The sequence below is a fragment of the Callithrix jacchus genome, chromosome 8 (genome assembly GCF_049354715.1).
Source record: "Callithrix jacchus isolate 240 chromosome 8, calJac240_pri, whole genome shotgun sequence".
NCBI lineage: Eukaryota > Metazoa > Chordata > Mammalia > Primates > Cebidae > Callithrix > Callithrix jacchus.
The window spans coordinates 13,458,631-13,479,967 of record NC_133509.1 but is presented as its reverse complement, the minus strand read 5'-3'; the positions used below and the strand labels follow the sequence as shown (position 1 = coordinate 13,479,967).

At 43.1% G+C, this 21,337-nt stretch overlaps 1 protein-coding gene across 3 annotated transcripts in view; it reads right to left on the bottom strand.

Moving 5' to 3' along the window:
- MAP2K1 (mitogen-activated protein kinase kinase 1) overlaps window positions 1-21,337 on the bottom strand; it is a 102,111-nt gene that overhangs the window by 44,511 nt on the left and 36,263 nt on the right. For all 3 annotated transcript variants that reach the window (XM_002753259.6, XM_017976684.4, XM_078333468.1), the window contains exons 2-3: window positions 3,475-3,685; window positions 2,118-2,264 (exon numbers count right to left, since the gene is read on the bottom strand). In XM_002753259.6, the coding sequence (XP_002753305.1) occupies window positions 2,118-2,264; window positions 3,475-3,685 (358 nt within the window). The remainder of the gene's footprint in view (window positions 1-2,117; window positions 2,265-3,474; window positions 3,686-21,337) is intronic.

The following is a 21,337-nucleotide window of genomic DNA, read 5'->3' as shown; positions in this document are numbered from 1 at the left end:
TCTATCTCTACAAAAAATAAGGAATTAAAAATTAGCTGGGCATGGTGATGCACATCTGCTAACCTAGCTGCTACTTGGGAGGCTAAGGTGGGAGGACTGCTCGAGCCCAGGAGGGCAAAGTTACAGTGACTTATGATCATGCCACTACACTCCAGCTTGGGCAACAGAGCAAGACCCTATCTCTAAAATTAATTATTTAATTAATTTAAAAACAAGAAAGAAAGATTGGCTCATTTCCCTCTAACCTCCACAGAACAAGCAGAGTTACAGTGTGAACAATGGAATTACAAAATGTAAGGGGCATAAGCCAGTCAGAATTACCCAGTTGCACCTGCAACTAACCCTACAACTTGCTAATTGTAATTCACTGTTGCCAAGTCCTTGCCTTAAGCTGCTGAAATTGTGCTTATTTTTAGAAGCCAATTATTAACTAAGTCAATGGTGCTTTTGTGAAGGTTTTCTATGGAAGAGACAAATGCTTTATGAAAATAACTGCTCAAAAGCTTTTATTCCTGCACAAGAATCATCAACTCTGGATCCCCAGTTCTCTGGTTGCTCAGCTACCACCTGAGCAGGAATCTGCTTCCACAAGGACAAAAGCATTCCTGTTCTAATCAGGGAGCACTGATTTCCCTACTTGGGTTTCAAAATTCAGACTGGACAGTGCACACAGAGCTTGTTTCTAGGAAAGATCAGCCCCTGGCTGAGTGCTCTAGAAGATGGGGCTCAACCAATGCTGATGATGCAAATATACTTTAAAACACATCCCCAGAGCCAGGTGTGGTGGCTCACACCTGTAATCCCAGCACTTTGAGAGGCTGAAACAGGTGGATTGCTCGAGCCCAAGAGTTCAAGACCAGCACGGGCAACACAGTGAAACCCCATTTCTACTAAAAATACAAAAATCATACTTCTTTGTATAGTGGTGAAATTAAAAAAAAAAAAAAATCAGCTGGCATGGTGGCGTGTGCCTGTAGTCCCAGCTACTCAAGAGGCTGAGGTGGGAGGATCACTTGGGCCCAGGAGGCAGAGGTTGCAGTGAGCCAAGATTGTGCCACTGTACTCCAGCCTGGGCAACAGAGCAAGACCCTGTCTCAAAAAATAAATAAAAACAAAACCCCACACATCCCCCCAAAATTGGCACAATGGATATGTGGTAAACCAAATATATCAAAATATAAGTTGTAGAATCTAGGTGGTAGGTTTATGGGTGTACATTCCCTTCCAGTTTTCCCATATGCTTACAAAAAATTTTTTTTTTTAGACAGAGTTTCACTCTTATCGCTCCTGCTGGAGTGTAATGGCATGATCTCAGCTCACTGCAACCTCTGCCTCCTGGGTTCAAGAGATTCTCCTGCCTCAGCCTCTTGAGTAGCTGGGATTATAGGTGTCCGCCACCATGTCCATCTAATTTTTTAACCTTTAACCCATGGTATCTGACATGATATCCCAGTAGATAGTGTCGGAACTGAACAAGAGGACACCTAGGTAGTGTCTGTAGATTGGAGTGTAGAGAAAATCTCTCCACACTTTGGGTCACAGAAGTCTTCATAACACAACCTCCACCTTCCGGGTTTAAGCAATTCTCATGCTTCAGCATACAGTGGTAAAATCAGTGGCAGCTCACATGTAGATAATGAATTAGCCCATGAATGCCCTCTCACTTCATTGCCCTCTCCTTCCACTAATAAGCATCATGCAAAAACCGAAAGTAACCCTTCAGGTGCCCTTACAGTAGATTATATCATCTTCATAATCCCAGAGCCTTGCACCTAGCATACAACATTGTACAGAAGAAATGGATTTAAACTGTATTTACCAGATTTTACTTACATCACATATTAGGGTCATCTGAATCAAAAAACTAAGAGAGATGCTCTAGGAACACCCACCAGGAATACTGCCACTTCTTTGATGAGAGGCAAAGATCTAGAAAGGAGGCCTACCGTCTTGTGAATATTCCAAGCCCTACAGTCAGACTTCCCAGATGCCTTAGATAGTGATGTGGATCCCAGGAGCAGCATGGAGGCAGCTGGTCACCTCCCAGACCAAAGATTAGGCCAGAGCCACCCAACTCTTAAAGCCATTGCTCCAGAGGCCGAGAGGGTGTCACATACCATGTGCTCCATGCAGATACTGATCTCGCCATCGCTGTAGAATGCACCGTAGAAGCCCACGATGTACGGAGAGTTGCACTCATGCAGAACCTGCAGCTCCCTTATGATCTGGTTCCGGATTGCAGGTTTGATCTCCAGATGAATTAGCTGGTGAAAGAAAGAGAGATTTTATGAAAAAAGGAGGAAAGGAGAGACGAAATATGTAGTCTTGCTAAATGTTTAAGCTCTTAAAGGTAGGGGGAAGAGAAACAGGTAAGTTGTAACAAACAAGTTTCTGCTGAACCAAGAACTGAGTGTCACTGTTCTAAGGCAGGCATTGGCACTGGGGGCTGTCCCAGCTGTGCCTCAGCTCCTGGAAGCCAAGACAGGAACAAAGTTAACGAAGGGCTTACTCCAAAAGAAACTATGGAGCTCAAATATGAAGAGAAATTGACCTTGAGTACTTGGTTCACACTCAAGAGTTGTGGAAATAGAAGGGTATGAGGAACTCAAGTATGCTAAACTAGGCTGCCAAAGAGATTCTTCCTTGAGCTCAGGAGCCTGATGTGGTTGAGACTGAGCCAAAGTCTAAGGTCCTACCTTATGTCACCCTAACATTTTCCCTTGTTCCAGCTAGGGAGACAAGTGACAGCCACATTAAAAAGTTACATAGTAAGATTGAACTTCTAAAAAATCCCACATGGTGGATGTCAGATATGAGTGTCAGAGAACATGGATGCAGCTGTTACTAGTGTGTGGGCTGGAGCAGCTGGTGAAAGCTAGATAAGAGGTGTATCTAGAAGATGGGCACTGTTTGAAAAGGCAGAAGGAACAACAGCACAAAAAAAATATGGGCACGGGAGTAAACACAGTGTGCAGAAAAACATCAAAAACCCCAACCTCTCTGGAGCAGGGGGCTGTGTTCCAAAAGAGGACCAAGGCAGACAGGAAAGGGAGGTCCAGCTCAACGAGTACATGCTATGGCAGGGGGTTCAGATGCTGTAATGCAGGAAGATAAAGGGAATTTACTGGCACAAGTGGGAAACAACTTGAAATCCATGTTTTGTGTATCACTGGGGCTAAGTGAATGAAAGCAGCTTCTCGTGCACATGATAAGCAATAAACAGATACCCTGGCATCCTTCCACAGCACACAGAAGGCTAAGGAAGAGTCACTTATTATTTTCCAGACAGGATGGGGATTAATACACTAACACAGTCATTAGTGTGTTTATCCATAATCTCATAGATGACATGCATTTGAAATTCAAACAGCACAAGGAGGTATTGAGGAAAGTCAGTCTTCCTTCTACCCTGGTCCCCAGGCCTCTAGGTACCTGAGAGATAATCCAATTACCTGTTAATCAAAGCAAACTCACCTTTCTGGCCATGACCAGGCCAGAAGGCTTGTGGGAGACCTTGAAAACCACACCGCCATTGCCAGCCCCCAGCTCACTGATCTTCTCAAAGTCATCATCCTTCAGTTCTCCCACCTTCTGCTTCTGGGTAAGAAAGGCCTCAAGGCGCTTTCGCTGCTGCTCGTCAAGCTCTAGCTCCTCCAGCTTCTTCTGCAAGGCCTCCAGGTTGGTCCTGTCACAAAGCAGAGAGTAAAAGTCAATACCATCACCAGAGAAGTCAACCCAATAAAGCACTCCTATCACGGAAAGCTCCAGCTCTGGGGACAGACAGAGAACTAAAGTGGGAGGCTAGAGAGGAGGCCCCTCCCACTGTGGCTCTGCCCACTTCACTCCAGCCACTGCTAATGACTATCACCAAAACGCTTTACCTCTCAGGGCTTCCATTTCCTCATTTATAAAATGAAAAAATCAGGTCTTTCTGACTCAATATGCTTCAAGTCTATGAGAAGAACCAAAGAACCTACTAAAATCCAGAATGGGCCACCTTAATTTGCTTTAAAACTTCAATTTAAAAAGCCCCACTACTGTTGATTTTATTGTTTTTACCATATACAAAATAAAATTCTCTAAATCCACTAAAACGAAATCAAACCAACTTTAAACTGAATCACAACAGCAGAACTCCTCATTTTCAATGTAACCAGGTCCAGTAACCAGGTTAATCAAAAAAGCCACAGCAAAAAATAAAAATAAAAAATTATGTATCTAAAATGATTATTTTTCCATAATGCACATAAATCTTCATTCATTCATCCATTCTTTAACATAGGGCGAGACTCTTTGAATAAGGGTCCAAAGAAGACCCTCTGGTTAAGAGGTCCACATCACCCTTCTCACATGGACCAGAACATAATACATGGTTGACAATTTCCTATTCATGATGTTTAAGTTGACTAGAAATGTAGAAACTTGCAGAGTAATCACAGTACAAAATTTTATGTATGTATGACCCCAAAACCTAAAATGCAATTAAAAGAAAAAAAAATAGTGAAAGCCTGAATATTTTCCTGTAAGATCAAGGCAAGGATGTCCACTCTTACCACACTTAAGTCGACATAGTGCTGAATGATCTAGCCAGTGCAAAAAGACAACAAAAGGAAATAGGAGTCATATAGATTGGAAAGAAAGAAATATTATATTTTCTATATTGTTTTCATTTTTTCAATTATATCAATTTCTGTTCTTATCTTATTTCTTTCTATTTGCTTTGGGATTATTTCTTTTTCTACCTTCTTGAGGCATGCTACGGTTTAAATGTGTCCCACAAAGCTCATGTGTTAAAAACTTGCTCACCAGTGCAGCTGTGTTGAAAGGTCTGGCCCTAATGGCAAGTGTTTGGGTCAAGCTCACTGCCCTTATGACCATTCATGCTGTTGTCTCGGGAATGGTTCCTTATAAAAGGATGAGTTCAGCCCACTCTTGCTTTCTTTTTGCCCCTCCACCATAAGATGATACAGCAAGAATGCCCTTACCCATGCTGGCCCCTCAGTCTTAGATTTAACAGCTTCTAGAACCATAAGCCAATAAATTCCTGTTCATTGTTTAAAAAAAAAAAAAAAAAAAAAATTAGAGTATGATTTCCCCCAATCCTAACATTCATCTAGTTTGACAGTAATGTGTTTTAATGACTTGGACTTGTGAGTCTTTCCACAGCTTTTAACTGGTGTTCATAGGGGAAAAAAAAGGGAAAAAATCATTTCATTTGCAGTTATATTTCATCAATTTATCTAATACTTAAATACATTATTTAACTACAATACCAGCTACAGCTGAACAAATGCGTTTGAGAACAAGCTGGCTCTTGGTAAGCAAATAATTCAGCCAGTGGGTGCTGAAGCGAGTGGGTACGGCAGAGAGCTGCCTGCCAGCTGTGCATTCAGCATGCTGTGGGCATTGCTCAGCATGTTCCATCCAGGGAACTGAAAAGTGTTCATCACTCCTGGAGTTGGTTAACAGGAAAGTGGTAAGACAGTTTGCACTGTGTGTTTCACTGGATTTCACTGGGTCTCAAATTGAAGTCCTGTGAGGCAAAGCGTGTCAGTGACAATTGTGTGGGGTGGCTGCAGTGACACAGGTGACAAGATAGGCCTTCATTATATATCATCATGTGGATGTTCCCGCCAACACACACACCCCAGTTCTGAGCTTAAAAGGCAGAATAAGCATAATCTGCTCTTCCTTCACAACCTCTATCCCAAACCTCTAGAAGACAAGGAAATGGAGACCTAATAAGGTGATCCGACACTGCCTTACAAATAACATCACACATGCAGCCAAAGAGGAAGCAAGGCTGAGGGTACTGATTTTCCTCACTGATATACCCCCCACCCCCACCAGCTGCACACATCAAAGAAAGGCCATGCACGCACACAGTGGGAAGGCAGCTGTCTGCAAGCCAGGAAGAGGACTCTCGCCAGAACCCGACCATGCTGTCCCCCTGCTCTTAAGACTTTCAGCCTCCAGAACAGTGAGAAAATAAATTCTTGTTGTTTAAGCTACCTATTTTATGACATTTTATCACAGCAGTCCAAGCAAACTGAGACAGCTACTCAATAGTTTCATCCTGCTAGAAGGTTCAGCTATGTCTCGCAGTGTCCCCAGTCTCTAGAGTGAGGGAACCCAGAACATGTGTGGCTGGGGGTGTACAGAGCATACTCTCTGGTTTCCTTTCTCCCAGCTCTCCCCACAAAGGAGCTTGCTGAGGACCACATTTAGAAACACACTTCAAATGCAGATGGGCACCACAGGTAAAACTTCAATGAGGTTACAGCTACTTGGAGGGCTCAGCGGGCCGGTGAGAAATACAGATTCCAAAAGCTGTCTCTCTCTCTCTCTCTCTCTCTCTCTCTCTCTCTCTCTCTCACTCACACACACACACACACACACACACACACATACAGAGTGTGCATGATGGGGGAAGGGAAGGAGGGCTGCATGGAAGAAAAATTGCTTTCCTCACAACACTGTGTACTCTCCTCAGTGCTTTACATTTATTAAGTCATTTAAGCCACAACCCCCAATTAGAACAGATAAGCAAACTCAAGCACACACAGGTGAACTAAGATGTCAAAGATCAAACAGCTGGTAAGTGGCACAGCGAGGATTCAAATTCAGGCAGAGAGAACTAATCTCTCACCTTAACCATGATGCTATACTACCTTCAAAAAGCTCAATACTTTCAAGGGAGGCAACTGACAAATGTAGGTAAGATCCTTGTGTGAGGCATTTAACACACCAGGGCTCAATCATGCATAAAGGTGGTGTGCCCTACACAAAGAGGTCTTTGCACCATGGACAATCCTGTCTCCCATGCACATCAATCAGATGATGGATCTACTGAAGCAGATTAACACTGCCTTGCAGCTAATACTCGCCACAAGAAATTCAATCCATTTGCCAAGGAAAAGGGAATGCTGACTCTGTTCACTTTCCTGACTCTTTGAAATAAATAATTCTTACACCTTCTGGAGGAAAATCTAAGTCTGGGCTTTGTGCTACCTTTCTCCCTCCTCTACCTCCTAGGCCCTGCTATTTATCCACCCACCCCATCAGCTAAGGAACTGGCTTCTGATCTGTGCTTTCAGAAGGTGGCCAGAGAGAGAAATGGCAAAGACCTTCCTAATGGCAGGTGTGTATGGGTGACGACTGGAGATGGAATAGTGTTGGAAAATTAACGAATCACTGGTGTTCAAGAGTACTGGATTCTTACCCCAAATTGTTCATCAACTAGCTAAGTGACCATGGATGGGAAAGTCACTTAACCTTGCCACATTTCAGATTTCTCTTCTATACATCATGGAATACTGTGCAGCATAAAAAAGAACAAGCATAATGCCCTTTGCAGGAACATGGGTGGAGCTGGAGGTCATTATGCTCAGCAAACTAATGCAGTAACAGAAAACCAAATACCACATGTTCTCATTTATAAGTGGGAGCTGAATGAGGAGAACACATGGACACACGGGAGGGAATGACACACACTAGGGCCTGTCGATGGGTGGTCGGGGAGGAGGGAGAACATCAGGAAGAATAGCTAATAGATGCTGGGCTTAATACCTAGGTCATGGGATGATCTGTGCAGAAAACCACCATTGCACACGTTTAACCTATGCTAACAAATCTGCACATCCTGCACATGTACCCCTGAACTTAAAATTTTAAAAATAGGCCGGGCGCGGTGGCTCAAGCCTGTAATCCCAGCACTTTGGGAGGCCGAGGCGGGTGGATCGCGAGGTCGGGAGATCGAGACCATCCTGGTCAACATGGTGAAACCCCGTCTCTACTAAAGATACAAAAAATTAGCTGGGTATGGTGTCGCGTGCCTGTAATCCCAGCTACTCGGGAGGCTGAGGCAGGAGAATTGCCTGAACCCAGGAGGCGGAGGTTGCGGTGAGCCGAGATCGCGCCATTGCACTCCAGCCTGGGAAACAAGAGCGAAACTCTGTCTCAAAAAAAAAAAAAAATGTTTTTTAAAATAACTAAGGAGAACGATCCAAGATGGCTGATCGCTAACATCCCGAGATTGCAGCTCTCAGGTAAGGCGCGGAGAACTAGAGGACGCCACACTTTCAGACAAATTCTGGTCGCTCACGGAGCAGAAGATCCCCCAGTGGAGGAAACACACGGGTGGCCAGCGCGACTCTCGTGGCCGGCGCAGCGGTTCCGCCGGCACCTCGGCACGGCAGCTCTGGGAGCAGAGTAAACAGGTTCGGAGGACCCGCACGGGCCCCCAGCACAACACCAGAGCCCGGCGCAGCGCTGTGACTGCACCCCAGCGCGGCAGCCCTCGGCGCAGAGTAAATGGGACCGGTTCCCCTTCTGACCGAGGTTTGGAGCCCCGGGAAGGCAGAGTCCCCTACTACGGACACAAGAAAGAAGCCGACAGGAAAATCCTGACGACAGGAGGATAAATTTACAATGACAGGAAGAAACCAGCGTAAAAAAGCTGAGAATACTCAGTCAGAACGCCTCTCCCTCTAAAGATGATCACAGTTCCACATCGACAATGGAACAAGGCTTGATGGAGAATGAGTGCATCCTGATGACAGAACCACTCTTCAAGGAATGGATAATAACAAACTTCGGTGAGTTAAAAGAACATGTTGTAGCCCAACGTAAAGAAACTAGGAACTTTGAAAAAAGGTTTGATGAAATCCTACTGAGAATAGACAACTTAGAGAGGAGTATGAGTGAATTAATGGAACTGAAGAATACAATACAGGAACTCCGAGAAGTATGCACAGGTTTAAACACTCGAATTGTTCAAGCAGAAGAAAGGATATCAGAGGTCAAAGTCCAACTTAATGAAATAAAACATGAAGAAAAGATTAGAGAAAAAAGGATAAAAAGGAATGAGCAAAGTCTCCAAGAAATGTGGGACTATGTGAAAAGACCAAATTTACATTTGATAGGTGTACCTGAATGCGACGGAGAGAATGAATCCAAGCTGGAAAATACCCTTCAGGATATTATTCAGGAAAATTTTCCTAAACTAGCAAAGCAGGTCAACATTCAACCCCAGGTAATACAGAGAACACCACAAAGATACTCCTCAAGAAGAGCAACCCCAAGGCACATAATCGTTAGATTCACCAGGGTTGAAACGAAGGAGAAAATACTAAGGGCAGCCAGAGAGAAAGGTCAGATTACCCACAAAGGCAAGCCTATCAGACTTACAGCAGCTCTCTCAGCAGAAACTCTACAAGCCAGAAGAGAGTGGGGGCCAATATTCAACATCCTCAAAGAACAGAACCTTCAGCCCAGAATTTCATATCCAGCCAAACTAAGCTTCACAACTGAAGGAAAAATAAAATCTTTTATGAACAAGCAAGAACTCAGAGATTTTATTACCACCAGGCCTGCTTTACAAGAGCTTCTGAAAGAAGCATTACACACAGAAAGAAACAACCAGTATTAGCCTTTCTAAAAATATACCAAGAAGTAAAGAGCAGCAACATAAAGAAGAATTTACACCAACGAATGGATAAAACAGCCAGTCAACATCAAATGGCAGTAACCCTAAATTTAAATTGACTAAATCCCCCAATCAAAAGACACAGCCAAAACCCAACGGCATGTTACATCCAGACCTGTTTCACATGCAAGGATACACAAAGACTCAAAACAAAGGGATGGAGAAAGATTTACCAACCAAATGGAGAGCAAAAATAAATAATAAATAAATAAAAAGCAGGAGTTGCAATTCTCGTGTCGGATAAAATAGATTTTAAAGCAACAAAGATATAGTGGTAAAAGGATCAATGCAACAACAAGAGCTAACGATCCTAACACCCAGATACATAGAGACTTAGATTCAATGAGACAGAAAATTAATAAGGATATCAAGGACTCGAACTCAGATCCAGAACAAGTAAACTTAATAAATATTTATAGAGCTCTCCACTTCAAATACACAAAATATACATTCTTGTCAATACCACATCACACCTACCCATAAGTTTAAATGAAACATTGATTGGCCATTATTAATACCCAATTTTTTTCAAAATAAAGCAATATTTCCATTTACTCTCCCTCTTTTTCTTCCTCTTTCTTCCTCTCCTTTACTTACTTTTTTTTTCTTTCCTTCTCTCAAAAAAAAAAAGAAATCAACTTGTAAACCTCTAGATCCAGGTCTGCAATGTCTCTCTCATTGCTTGATTTCCTTCCTTCCCTTCCCTCCCTCCCTCCCTGCTTCCTCCCTTCCTTCCTTCCTTCATCCCTTCCTTCCTCCCTACCGTCCTTCTTCCCTCCCTTCCTGCCCTCCTCCCCCCCCACAAAAAAAAAAAAAAAACCTAAATAAAAGGATATCTCTTTTGTAAAACAGGATTACCACTCTTATTTAACTTACTAGGGACGGTCAAAGTAGAAACTAATGGAAGAAGCATGAAATTTTTGACACATTTCTATACTAATACAGAGGGAGGGGAGGTGAAGAGGAGAAAGGAGAGGCCAAGGCAGCAACCGCAGGATCCAGAACTAAATACTGCCTTTCCTTTAATTATTCTTAACATACTCAGTGTTTTTCAGAGAATGAAAGATGTAACATTTTATCTGAAGGTGAAAGGAAGATCCTGGCATCAAAATGGCTTTCAGTACTCATTAGAAAGATAACAGTCAATAATGTAACAGTATTCAGTATTTCTTTCTCTTGCAGAGGGAGGTGCAACAAGGCAAATTTCTGCCCTTCCAAAGTGAAATGTTTTAAGCAAATGATATAAGAGAGTGGGCCCTTACCCAACACCTAGATCACCAATGTCTAAAACTGAGAGGGCATAAAATTGTCTCTGTCTCTCTTCACAATCTTTGGTTTTAACTGGTATCAGCAAAACTGAGACAGAGGATTTAAAAACAAAACAAAACTGGAACTCCAGCACAATAAATCTGGCACACACAGCCCTCTCTCCAGGAACCAGCTGTGACTGGCTCCACCCACCATCACAATCATCATGGCAGAGAGAAAACCACACACTGTAACGTGAATTCTGCATCACGGCTGTCTAACAGTAAATACAAGTTAATGAAGACACAAGAAGATTATAGGTTTGAATGGGAACACAGAGAAAAACAAGGGTTGTCATTTGCTTTCTGAAAACACCAGAGAGGCACAATGAAATGGATGGGAAAGGATAATCCTATGGGCAAGAACATCTCATCTCATCCATCTGCTAAGCCTAATTACACTGCCACAACTAGAACCCTACATTTGTAACTCACTGGTTTAAATCAAGCAGCAGCATAAAATATATCCCAGGGAGGGACCTTGAAGACCACCTTATCCAAACTTCATTTTACAGATGATAAAACTGAGGCCCAGAGGGACAAGTTCACACAGTTCATTGGTGGCAGGCCTCCTAACTCCTAAGACAGAGCTCCTTTCAAGACCCCACATTGCCTTTTTCAACCCTGATGGTCACTGAATTTAGAGGCTGACTGAAGGAATAATAGGAGGAGGCAGGGGAGCGATGTTCAGAAAAAGAAATGGGATCTCCAAACTGCCACACACCAAACAGGAATGAACCACAATTCCATGCCACCCAACCTGAATCTTGCTCTAGTCTCAATGCCTGGCCCTGCCTCTGCCAGGAGGGTACACTGAGAAAAGGGGAGAGGATGACAACCAATCACTGTGGGAAAGAGAGGAAGCATCCCCGTGCAGGTGGGGGTTCTTACCAGAGAGCCCAGGGAGTTGTAAAATTCTCCCTCCCTTGTGGCATCTGGCAAGCAGGAATGCTACTAGAGCAGGAAACAAGTAGCAGAGAAAGAGGGAAGGAGAGGCAGAAGAGACAGAACCAAGGTAGAGACCAGCGCCTAGAGATTAAAGGCTGCATACAATCCCTTGATCCACACCTTCTACCCCTACCTTCCCATCTGTGAGATCTTAGGTAAGTTACCTTCCTTTCTGGTCCTCAGTTCCATACCCATAAGAAAAATATATACGGAGGAGGAGAGGAGGAAAAGGAAAGGTGTCTAAGTATCTCTAAGGTCCAAGTCTGTCAATGTGACAATCTGAGGAGATACAGAATAAGACTGGGGGTGTGTTCAAGTAGAGGGGCTGAGGAACTTCAATGGACGGGGGCAATGTGAGAGCAAAGAGAACTGGCACCATGGGGCCTCTATACAGTCAAAATATAAATAGCTGAGGATTGAGGGTTAGGCATACAAAGAGTAGTGAGACAGGAAAGCAGAAGGGATCTGAAGGAAGAAGGCAGAAGGTGCCAAAAGTACAGCTTACCAACTTTCAGATTCCACCCCAGGCTAGCCCATCTGTGTTGGGCAATGCAGATGCACTGGCAAGGGCCAGCCCCAGACAACATCTTGGGGAAGGTGTTCTATACCCTCCCATACCTCAATCCTGCAGGTTACTCTAAGAGAGGCTGTTCAACTATCTAGACAATCAAATTCTAGGACTGTGTATATGGGCTCTGTGAAGGAAGCCAGGCACAAAAGATTATGTACTGTGTGATATGGTTTGGCTGTGTCCCCACCCAAATCTCAACTCAAACTGTAATCCCCATGTATTGAAACAGGGAGGTAACTGGGTCATGGAGGCAGTTTCCCCTACATTATTCTCAAGACAGTGAGTGAATTCTCATGAGAGCTGATAGTATTACAAGTGTCTGGTGTTTCTCCTACTGGCAATTCTCTCACTTGCCACCATGTGAAGGTCTTTGCTTCCCCTTTGCCTTCTGCCATGAGTGTAACTTTATTGAGGCCTCCCCAGTCATGCAAAATCTCTTTCCTTTATAAATAACCCCAGTCTTGGGCAGTTCTTCATAGCAGTGTGAAAACAGACTAATATGCTATGTCATTCCATCTATAGAAAATTCAAGGCTGGGCATGCTAGCTCACATCTGTAATCCTAGCAACTTTGGGAGGCCGAAGCGGGAGGATCACTTGAGCCCAGTTGTTTGAGACCAGCCTGGCCAACATGGTGAAACCCCATCTCTACAAAAAATATAAAAATAGGCCAGGCGCGGTGGCTCACGCCTATAATCCCAGCACTCTGGGAGGCCAAGGCGGGTGGATCACGAGGTCAAGAGATCGAGACCATCCTGGTCAATGAGGTGAAACCCCATCTCTATTAAAAATACAAAAATTAGCTGGGCATGGTGGTGCATGCCTGTAGTCCCAGCTACTCAGGAGGCTGAGGCAGGAGAATTGCTTGAACCCAGGAGGCGGAGGTTGCAGTGAGCCGAGATCGTGCCATTGCACTCCAGTCTGGGTAACAACAGCGAAACTCCGTCTCAAAAAAAATTAACCAGGCGTGGTGGCGTGCTAATTCATAGCTACTGGTAAGGCTGAGGTGAGAGGATTGCCAGAGCCCGGGAGGCAGAGGCTGCAGTAAGACAAGATCGCATCACTGTGCTTCAGCCTGGGCAACAATGAGACTCAGTCTGGAGAAAAAAAAAAAAAAGAAAATTCAAAAAAAGGCAACATTAATCTTTGCCATTATAAATCAGGAAAGTGATTACCCTTCACAGGGCAGTAACTAAGACTGGGTGTGTGATAGTTAATTTTGTGTCAACTTGACTAGGCCATGGTGTTTCTGTGAAAATGTTTTTGGTATTTGTGGGGGTTTTTTGGATGAGATTAACATTTAAATTGGTGAACTCTGACTAAAGTGAATTACCCTCCATAATGTCAATGGGCCTCGGCCAATCAATTGAAAACCTTAAGAGAACAAAGACTGATAGGCCCAGAAGAAGAAGGAATTCTGGTAGCCTGTGTCTGGACTTGAACAGCGTGTAACCCTACCCTGGGTCTCCAGCTTGCTGGCTTACCCCTGATTTTAGACATACTAGACCCAAACAATTCACATCAGCCAATTCCCTAAAATAAACATCAACAACCCTCTCATACATATGCAAACAAACACACAACTGCTGTTGGTTCTGTTTCTCTGGCAAACCCTAACACAGGGAAGGAGGGGATTTCCTGGGTGCTAGTAATGCCCTGTTCTTGATCTGAGGGCTGGTTACATATGTTCAGTTTCTTAGAATTCATCAACTGTGCGTTTATAATACATAAATGTACCTTGACCTGAACGTGGGAGTCAGGCTATCTGGGTATGAATCCCTATTTGGCCACTGAGTAGCCATGTCAAGTTGGAGAGGTTTCTTAAAAGCCTTAATCTTCAGGTTTTTCATCAGTAAAATGAGGCTAAAAGTAGTAAACACATCATGGGGTTGTCAGGAGACTAAAGGAGTATCCACACTCATCCACCTAGCTCACAGTAGGTGTTCAGTAAATACTATAAAATGTTATTCTTCTTAACCAATTAGATTACAACAGCATAACAATATTAAATATGCATTTAGCATTTAGATGATTCTAACTTTTAAAAATATTTCACTCTCATTTAATTTCTACAACCACTTTTTACTTATTATCACATTTTGACTTAAATTGCCTTTAGCTGTATATATTCATTACTTCACTGAGGGCCTTCTAGTGCCAAAATTTCCGCATGCTCAAAGACCTGGGAAGACAAAACAATCAATTTATTCTCAAAGGACAAACAAGATGAGATAATCGTCAATGGGATGTATATGCAGGCAAGAAGTAATGACCAGGGCTTCAAACCATATTAACATGGGAAGCTAACCACTATGCTTGCAGAAAAGCACAGTCCTGGTATTTAGCTCTAGAGTTCTACCCTGCTAACACTACAGAAGGATACGTTAGGATTAGATAATTTTAGCACTGGACAAAACTTTGAAGACCACCTACTTTAACTACCCTATTTTAAATTGTAAGAAAAACTACAGAGAAGTGACTCGTACAAGTTCACAGAGCAAATGACTATCAGAGTTCAGCCCAGGTCTTCTGACTCGTAATGGCTTCACACCTATTTTGCAAGCACAGAGTAGCCACAAGCACGTTTTTCTTCTTTCTAGTAGTTTCACCACAACATGAAAGACCAGCTCTGCCCTGAGAGTGTCAACGTCCTTCCCACACTTCTTAGATGCCTTCCTCTGCCTGAACCCCAGAAGAGGTGGGCACCTGAGAAGGAAATCTCAGGTGACTTAGTTTGCCAGTGTCTACTCTGCTGAAGACCTGGGTTTTCATTCTTGAGAAGAAACTCATGGAAGGGTGTGTTTCTGATCACAGGTACACATATTAATTTTTTTGTTGAATTTTTTTGGTGCGACTTATACCAAGTAATTATAAAGATTTTTTTTGTCTTCTCGATGAATATTTCTTAAGGCTATGAAGTTGGAACAGGCAAGTCCTGAGTATGAAAGCTTTAATCTATCTACCTCACTTATCTATTAATGTTTGCAGCCATACTGTCTACTTTCCTATTTTAAGACCACTGGGCTGCTCTGCCTATGGAGTAGCCATTCTTCTGTTCCTCTTTCTTAATAAACTTGCTTTCACTTTAAAAAAAAAAAAAAAAAAAGACACTAAAAGGCTCTAACTAAAAAATAAAAATAAAAATAAAAGGCTCTAACTAAAATCTAAAACCTAAGAGCCGATGTACTGGCAGGAAGAGCTGAACATTCAAGATGCTTTTGTGATGCTGTTTTCTTTTTGGGTTTTTTTTTTTGTTTTTTTTTTTTTTCTTTTGAGACAGTCTTGCTCTGTCACCCAGGCTGGAGTGCAGTGGCGTGATCTTGGCTCACTGCAACCTTCACCTCCCAGTTCAAGTGATTCTCCTGCCTTAGCCTCCTGAGCAGCTGGGATTATAGGAGCACACCACCCACCCAGCTCATTTTTGTATTTTTAGTAGACAGGGTTTCACCATATATTGGCCAGGCTGGTCTTGAACTCCTGACCTCATGATCCACCTGCCTCAGCTCCCAAAGTGCTGAGATTACAGGTGTGAGTCCCTGCCCCGGCCAGTGATGCCTTTTTTTTTCTAATCTCTTTTTGTAAGTGCAACATTGAGCAAACAAAACAGTGCTCTCGGTTTAATAAGAAAAAAAGAAGAAAGACTCTTAAGTTCTGAGAGACAAGTCTTTCCCCTCTATGTGGAAGGCCCGGACTGAAACGCTGACTTAAGACTGTTAACCAAAGTGTTATCTCTTAGTTGTTGTACCTTACACAACTAAGAACTGAAACTGAACACAGTAATACCTGTTTACGCTGTGCAGTGGGATACTGTTACAGAAAACACACCAGTGGCTTTCTCACTGGTGAACTAATAATGCCTTGTGAATGTGTATCTATGGAGACACCCTTGTAGTTGTACCTGCTGATGTTATCTGTCTGTTGGAAATAAATTTTTAATGTCCCCCTGGCCATCCCCCATCCCCACCTAAAGAAAAGACCAGCTCTGTCCTGGCCCAGAAGCAGCTGATTTCCTGCATACCTCACTGGCACTGAAAGTGGGTCTGGAAGGTTCTTTCAGGAACAATGACTATGAGACTTTTCTCACCTACACATCTGTCAACAAGCGAAGAAGAGTAGGCGGCCAAGATGTGATTTGCACAAGCAGCTAGCATCAAGAAAAAGGTAAAAAAATTCTGCTCAACGGAGTGAAGCACATGAGGGACTATGCAAAAGAATGACTGCATTGAAGCACAGCTTCCCCTAGTTAATAAAGAATCTAAGCCTAAAGCTGGGCTCAACACCAACACAAAACAAAAGTCTGCTACTGCTGAAGGAGGTACAGGAAACTTTTTCCTGCCCAAGACCTGCCGCAGATACAAGGATAAGTCTGGCAGCCATAAAGAGAAAGACAAAGAACGTTGGGAGAACCCCAAACCCAAGGTCTATACTCACCAGATCCGCTAAAGATGGAGACTGGATCAGGACAATGAGAACCTCCCTACCTCTACCTCAGGCCAAGAACCACTAAAAAGAAACTGCAGTTTACCCCTAGGAGAGGGGCAAGAATGTAGAGGAAGAGTCCTTTTGTGGCAAAGGATTAAAGGGGGACAGTTCAGAGCTGAAGAAGTACTAGGAAGACTGAGAAAAAAATAAACGTATGTAATTCAGGCTTCCCTCTCAGCGCAAGATAAAAACCCATTACTGGAAAAATCTGAAGCATGTGGGGCATTTAAGTTAACAACATCCACAAGAAAACCCAAACCCAGCTCAACTCCTGGCTGCCAACCTAATACATGCCAACAGCAAGACAGAAGAGCATGCCCATTTCTGAGGATAAAGACAATTTACCTCATTTTCTGTATCTCTACATAATATCCAACATTCAATCAAAAATCACAAGACAAGGGTTGGGCGCAATGGCTCACACCTGTAATCCCAGAACTTTGGGAGGCCAAGGCAGACAGATCACCTGAGGTCAGGAGTTTGAGATCAGCCTGGCCAACATGGCAAAACTCCATCTCCACTGAAAATATAAAAAGCAGTGGGGTGTGGTGGCACATGCCTATAATCTCAGCTACTCGATAGGCTGAGACAGGAGAATCACTTGAACCCGGGAGAAGGACGTTGCAGTGAGCAAAGATAGTGCCATTATACTTCAGCCTGGGCAATGAGAACAAAACTCCATCTTAAAAAAAAATAAAGTCACAAAACAACTAGAAAAAAAAATTAAAATTATAAGAAAAAAAATAAGGTCAGGTGCAATGGCTCATGTCTATAATTCCAGCACTTTGGGAGGCCAAGAGTTTGCCAGCCTGGCCAATATGGTGAAACCCCGTTTCTACTAAAAAATACAAAACTTAGCCAGACGTGGTGGTGTGCACCTGTAGTCCAAGCTACTTAGCAGGCTGAGGTAGGAGAATCACTGGAACCTGGGAGGCAGAGGTTGCAGTGAGCTGAGATCGCACCACTGCACTCCAGCCTGGGTGACAGGGCAAGACTCATGCTCAAAAAAAAAAAAAAAAAATTACAATACACAGCTGGGCACAGTGGCTCACACCTGTAATCTCAGCACTATGGGAGGCCAGGGCAGGCAGATCACCTGAGGTCAGGAGTTTCAGAACAGCCTGGCTAACATGGTGAGACCCCATCTCTACTAAACATAAAAAAATTATCCAGGGATGGTGGCAGGTGCCTGTAATCCCAGCTACTAAGGAGGCTGAGGCAGAAGAATGGCTTGAAACTGGGAGGGAGGTTGCAGTGAGCTGAGATTGTGCCACTGCACTCTAGCCTGGGTGACAAGAGTGAGACTCTACATAAAAAATTTAAAAAAAAAAAAAAAGAAAAAAAAATTCTAAGCCACAAAAATCAAGAAGGGTAGGAAGGTGGAATGCAGGGTGGCAGGCGGGAACAACCTTAACAAGAGATAAGCAATAAACAGAACCAGACTCAGATGACACAGCTGTTGGAACTCTCAGACAAGGGCCTTAAAATAACATGACTGACCAGGAGCGGTGGCTCACACCTGTAATCCCAACACTTTGGGAATCTGAGGCAGGTGGATCATAGGGTCATGAGTTCGAGACCAACCTGGCCAACAAGGTGAAATCCTGTCTCTACTAAAAATACAAACATTAGCTGGACATGGTGGCAGGCACCTGTAATCCTAACTATTCAGGAGGCTAAGACAGGAGAATTGCTTGAACCTAGGAGGCAGAGGTTGCAGTGAATCAAGATCATGCCACTGCACTCCTACTGGGTGACAGAGCAAGACTCCATCTGAAGAGAAAAAAAAAAAAAACTATGATTAATATGTTAAAGATAGACAACATGCATGAACAAATGAGGAATTTCAGCAGAGGTGAAAACTAAAAATAGAATCAAATGAAAATGCTAAAACGTTTTTTAAATGTGGCATCAGAGGTCAACAGGCTCATTAGCAGATTACACGAAGTTGACAAAATAATAGGTGACCCTGAAGACAGGTGAATAAAAATTTTTAAGTGGATGCTAGGCATGGTGGCTCATGCTTATAATACCAATACTTTGGGAGGCCAAGACAGGAGGACCACTTAAGGCCCAGAGTTTGAGACCAGCTTGACCACTTGAGGCCCAGAGTTTGAGACCAGCTTGTCTCAAAAAAAAAAAAAAGAAAAAAAGAAATTAACCAAACTGAAGCACAAAGAGAAAAGAGGAATAAAAAAATGAGAACAGAGCATCCAAGAGTTGTAGGACAAGACCAAATCATCTAACACACATGTAATTGAAGTCTTAGATGAACAGGAAGAAACAGGACAGAAGAAATACTTGAAGAGATAAAGGCCAAGAATTTCCCAAAATTAATGAAAAACAACAAACACTCAGATCAAAAAAGCACAGGGAACCCTGAGCAATACTTTAAAAATAGAAAAATCCAGGCCAGGCACAGTGGCTCACACCTCTAACTCCAGCACTTTGGGAGACTGAGGCGGGTGAATCACGAGGTCAAAAGATTGAGACCATCCTGTCAACATGGTGAAACCCAGTCTCTACTTAAAAAAAAAAAAAAAAAAAAAAAATTAGCTGGATGTGGTGGTGCATGCCTGTAGTCCCAGCCACTCAGGAAGCTAAGACAGAAGAATTGCTTGAACCAGGGAGGCAGAGGTTGCAGTGAGCTAAGATCATGCCAGTGCACTCCAGGCCTGGCAACAGAGCGAGACCCTGTCGTCCCCCGCAAAAAAAAAAAAAAAAAACCCACATCTAGACACATCACAATCAAACTGCTAAAATCCAGAGATAAAAAGTCAACCCTAAAGTCATTTATCTGTTTCCTTCCAGTGCTTGTTCATGTACATTCATTTTTTTTCCCTAATAGGTAATATAATATAATTCATTTCGACCTAAGAGTGTTTTCTCTGGCTACCTTAGCTTCAGTTTCCCAATCTGTAAAAAAGGACTATCATATTCCACTGAATCCCATGTATTTATTGTAAAGACCACCAATACAAATGTTTGAGCAACTGTGAAATACTCCACACACAGATATTTTCATGATTATTGCCTTACAGGTCATATAGTCTAAACCCCTGGGTTTAGAGATGGAGAAACTGGGTGTCAGAAGAAGTGACTCACCCAAAGACACACACACTTATAGGTATCAGAAATTCCGACACTCAAACACTCTTAGGTGCAAATGAATTATATTGTATTACCTATGAGGGAATAAAAATGAATGTACATGAACAAGCACTCAAGGAAACAGATAAATGATACCAGCTGCTGTGACAGGGTAGAAGGTGATTTAATCCCTGCGTTTTCATGTTGTTCATGCAATAAATAATCTGCAGAAAATGCACACTGTAACATGGTTTCACCACCAACTTCAAAAAAGGTTCTGGGGCAATGCCTGTCCCACAGTTCCCCTAATTCTCATAAAAGGCCGAGAACACAGATGGCTGTGTAGTTGAGAATATGCTAGAGTAAGTTTTGTGGGGATATGAGGCTCACACTGGTATAGAGTAATATAAAATAATGAGATAGCAAAAAAGAGAAAAGGCATTCTAGTAGGAGCTACCCTGTGGACAATGGTTTAGAACTAGCCTTTTGCTTTTTTATGTTTTTTTGAGATGTAGTCTTGCTCTGTCGCCCAAGCTGAAGTACAGTGGTACGATCTCATTTCACTGCAACCCCCCACCTCCCAGTTCAAGGGATCCTCCAACCTTAGTCTCCCAAGAAGCTGTGATTACGGGCCCCACCACACCCGGCCAATTTTTATATTTTTTAGTAGAGACTGGGTTTCACCATGTTGACTAGGCTGGTCTCAAATTCCTAACCTCAAGTGAACTGCCCGCCTCTGCTTCCCAAAGTGCTGAGATTTCAGGTGTGAACCACCACACCCAGCAACAATGGTATAGAATTAGGATTAAGACTATTATAAACCACTTTGGGAGGCCAAGGTAGGCGGATCATGAGGTCAAGAGATCAAGACCATCCCGGCCAACATAATGAAACCCCATCTCTACTAAAAGTACAAAAAAAATTCGCCAAGCGTGGTGGTGTGTGCCTGTAGTCCCAGCTACTCGGGAGGCTGAGGCAGCAGAATTGCTTGAAACCAGATGAAAAACGGAAGTTACAGCGAGCCAGGATTTCGCCACTGCACTCCAGCCTGGCAACAAAGCAAGACTCCGTTTCAAAAAAAAAAAAAACAGTATTATAAGCCATTTACTCACAGTTAACACTTAAGAAAAAAAGTTTCAGGTAGCTGAGCCCCCAAACATGGCTAATTTTTGTACTTCTTGTAGAGACTGGATTTTGCCATGTTGCCCAGGCTGGTCTCAAACTCCTGGGCTTAAGTGATACACTCACCTTGGCCTCTCAGAGTGCTGGGATTACATACAGCACTTTGAGAGCCACTGTGCACGGCTGAAAGGCAATTATTTATTTCTGAGACAGAGTCTTGTTCTGTCGCCCGGGCTGCTATGCACAGCTGAAAGGGATTTATTTATTTATTTGTTTATGAGACAGACTCTTGCGATGTTGCCCAGACTGGAGTGCAGTGGCAGGATCTTGG